Source organism: Marmota marmota, unplaced genomic scaffold (assembly GCF_001458135.2).
Source record: "Marmota marmota marmota unplaced genomic scaffold, marMar, whole genome shotgun sequence".
In the NCBI taxonomy this organism is placed as follows: domain Eukaryota; kingdom Metazoa; phylum Chordata; class Mammalia; order Rodentia; family Sciuridae; genus Marmota; species Marmota marmota.
Window position 1 is genome coordinate 748 of NW_026000295.1, and position 3,834 is coordinate 4,581.

Below are 3,834 nucleotides of genomic sequence, written 5' to 3' on the forward strand. Positions count from 1 at the left end.
AGGTTCACCTAGTGAGTTACTGGCAGAGTCGGGATTCTAGTTTGAGTTTCCCTACTGGGCCCTGAGTATAATATAATATAATAATATCCTATATGGGGTTGTGATATGAGGGCAAGGATGTGGAAGTAAGGGAGAATGGTTCAAGTTTACAAGCCCAGGGTTTATTGGAATGATGTTGACTGAGGGACTCAGGGCCAGGGAGCCCTGGGAATCTCTATGCTTCCATGCAACCTTGCTATCCTGCTCTATTCCACTTTCCCTTCCCCAGTGCTCTGCTGGAAAATGAGAAGAAGAAGCGTGAAATGGCAGAAAAGGAGAAGGAGAAGATTGAACGGGAGAAGGAAGAACTGATGGAGAAGCTGAAGCAGATCGAGGAACAGACTAAGAAGGCTCAGCAAGGTAAAACTGGAGTCACACTGGAGATTGGGTTTTCCCAAAGCCTGACTCTGTGAGCTGGAGACTCTAATGCCTAAACTGCAGACCCAGACCATAGAGACTAGATGTGGCCACAGAAAAGTTGAGGGATGGGGCAAGAAGAGTTCTCAGAACCATCTGCCAGCTGTACCATGGAGTAGAACATTTCCAGGAAAGATGTTAATGTACTATCATCTCTCATCCCTTTACCTCATTTTTCCTTCACCTTCCTTTTCCTTCCTTTTCTGCCCAGAACTGGAAGAACAAACCCGCAGGGCTCTGGAACTTGAGCAAGAACGGAAGCGTGCTCAGAGCGAGGCTGAAAAGCTGGCCAAGGAACGTCAAGAAGCTGAAGAGGCCAAGGAGGCCCTGCTGCAGGCTTCCCGGGACCAGAAGAAGACCCAGGAACAACTGGTAAAGCTGCGTGATGGTCTGGAATTGTGGGACCTGTGTTTTCTCTCTTGTCTGCCAACCTATTTATAGCTACCTCTGCCTTCAAGCCTGGCTCTTCCCAGCAGGATTCCACTCCACAGGCTTCTAACAGCTCATTCAGAAACAAGCTGAGGAGTCACTGGTGTGGCCCAGAAACCTTTGCAAACAGTTTTCTCTCACCCTTAGTTTTTATTCACTTTATTAACCCTTGGAGATATGAAATGGTAATCCTGCAAAGGAAAGGGATGGAGGAAAGAAGTAAAGGGACTCCCACTCAATTAAGTACCTATTGTGTGTTGCTATCCTAGTCATATTTTCCTTTTTCTTACTTTCTCATTATTTCTTTCAGTACCTTATGCGATTAACCCCTACATGGAATAATATGGCCAGATAAGAAAATTAGGTCTTAGGGAGGTTTCCAAGAGGCCACACAGTTGTGGTTGAGCATGGATTGAAACCCATTTCTACCTCCATTTTAAGGGTTTGCTCCCCTGAAATCATTTGCAGAACTATGTCAGTGTATTTGGGGGCAGGCTTTTGTGATTTACAAGAGAGGAACCCGTGGCCCAAATTCTTGGACATAAACTCTTCCCTTGTATTATTTGAGGTGGGAATAGAGGGAACTATGACCTATCTCTCAGGAAGAAGCTATCATGGGAAATTTGTTGAAGGTGTGATTGTGTACATAAGCATTTTCCCTTGTTCAAATCACCTTGTGACACTTGAGGCACTGCATTTTAGGCAGTGATCTCCACAGCTTTACTGAGGTCTAAACCACGTGCTTACTTGGCCATACTGGGGGGCGGGTGGAGGAGAAGGAGAAGAAGAAAGGGAAGAAGAAGAAAGAAGAGAGAAAGAGTGATAGATACAAAGAAGAGACTTTTTTTTTTTTGCCTCCAGGAATCCTACAGTCTAGGAGGAGAGCTATGACTTACAAGAAGGTGGTGGGTGTGGACGATGGGACTAGAGTGGAGTGGTCTGGTTAAAAGAGCCACAGGGAGGGGTGGGTTGTGGCTCAGTGGTAGAGTGCTTGCCTAGCACATGTGAGGCACTGGGTTTGATCCTCAGCACCACATAAATAAATAAATAATATAAAGGTATCATGTCCATCTACAACTAAAAAGAAAATTTATAAAAGAACTACCAGGGTAGCAAGCAAGTGGAACATTAGGTTCTCCACTGGTTCCCCAAGAGAACTTGGGTGGAAGACACCTGTGCTCTGAAAACCAGAATGCCCAGACCTCACTAGCTTTTAATCTATCTGTAGGCTTCAGAAATGGCAGAGCTGACAGCTCGGATCTCTCAGCTGGAGATGGCCCGACAGAAGAAGGAGAGTGAGGCTGTGGAGTGGCAGCAAAAGGTAAGATAGTGGCCAGAACAAAGCATTGTGGGAAGGGGTACTATATGTACATATTCCAGCTCCTTCATTTGGGCTCCTCCCACTTCCAGTCTTTCTGGACAGCAGAAATTGTGAGAGAGGGTGCTCAATGCTGTCTCAAACACTTTCCAAATTCCCTGGTACTCCTGGAAAGTTGGTACATTTGCTTCTATTTTATAGCTGATGAAACTAGGGATTAAACACATAAAGCTGTTTGTCCTACCTGGTATCTGTCTTTTACCAGATTATTTTAAGCATGCACATGTTGCCACAGGTTACCTAATCTGACCTCTGTTCCTTTTCTTTTTTTTTTTGTCACTGGATAGGCCCAGATGGTACAGGAAGACTTGGAGAAGACCCGTGCTGAACTGAAGACTGCCATGAGTACACCTCATGTGGCAGAGCCTGCGGAGAATGAGCAAGATGAACAGGATGAGAATGGGGCAGAGGCCAGTGCTGATCTGAGGGCGGATGCTATGGCCAAGGACCGCAGTGAAGAGGAACGTACCACTGAGGCAGAGAAGAACGAGCGTGTGCAGAAACACCTGAAGGTATCTGGACAAGGCCAAATGGTCCAGGAGACTTTGTGTATTGACTTACTAGCCATGGTCTTCCCTAGATCATCATGAAGGAATATATATAGGGGCCTGTCCCAGTGCTGTACTAGAGTCTGAGGCTATCTTAAGTAAAACATTAAAGGGGGGTCATGTCTCACTTATTAATCAGTCCCTAGGTTGCCTCTTCAATTTTGGCGGAGTACTAGTGATTGAACTCAGGCACTTTACCACTAAGCTGCATCTTATCCCTTTTTATTTTTATTTTTATTTTTATTTTGAGACAAGGTCTCACTAAATTGTTTAGAGTCTTGCTAAGTTGCTAAAGCTGGCCTTGAACTTGCAATCCTCCTGCCTCAGCCTCCTGAAATGCTGGGATTACAGGCATGTGCCACCATGCCTGGCTGCGTCTTCCATTTTCAAGATTTTATTTTTGCCCTACCTTCCACCCACTCCTTATCTCTTACATTCATAAAATATTTACCTGAAAAAAAAAAACTTACCTGATAAAATTCCTACTCAAATCTTTCTTTGGTATGTTGTTCTACTCTCAAGGAATATGAAACATCAACTGGTCCCCTAAGTTTATATTTAAAATAGAAACAATACTTGTCGCACTGCAGTGCTAATGGGGCTGGAATTGGCAGGGAGAGGAAAAAACAGAAAAGAAAAATCTGATCAAGTATGTATACTTTAAATGAAAGGAAGCCATTGAACATTACATTGCTTGCCTCCTCACAGGCCCTTACTTCAGAGCTGGCCAATGCCCGTGATGAATCCAAGAAGACTGCCAATGACATGATCCATGCTGAGAACATGCGACTGGGCCGAGACAAATACAAAACCCTGCGCCAGATCCGGCAGGGCAACACCAAGCAGCGCATCGATGAGTTTGAGTCCATGTAAAGGGCACCCAGCCTCTAGGGACCCCTCCTCCCTTCTTCCTTTCCCTGACACTCCTTATACTTTTGCCTAACTCACACTGTGCTGGAGCCACTAACTAGAGCAGCCCTGGAGTCATGCCAAGCATACAGTGCAGCCATGGGACCAAACCTC

The 3,834-nt window shown here is 45.3% G+C and overlaps 1 protein-coding gene across 1 annotated transcript; it reads left to right on the forward strand.

Moving 5' to 3' along the window:
* Positions 1–238: 238 nt before the first annotated feature.
* LOC107134503 (moesin-like) lies at positions 239–3,828 on the forward strand. The gene is made up of 5 exons (XM_015476598.2): positions 239–399; positions 668–828; positions 2,114–2,206; positions 2,551–2,775; positions 3,520–3,828. The coding sequence occupies exons 1-5, from the start codon at positions 303–305 to the stop codon at positions 3,682–3,684; spliced, it is 741 nt and encodes a 246-aa protein (XP_015332084.1). The 5' UTR covers positions 239–302; the 3' UTR covers positions 3,685–3,828.
* The last annotated feature ends 6 nt before the right edge of the window (positions 3,829–3,834 follow it).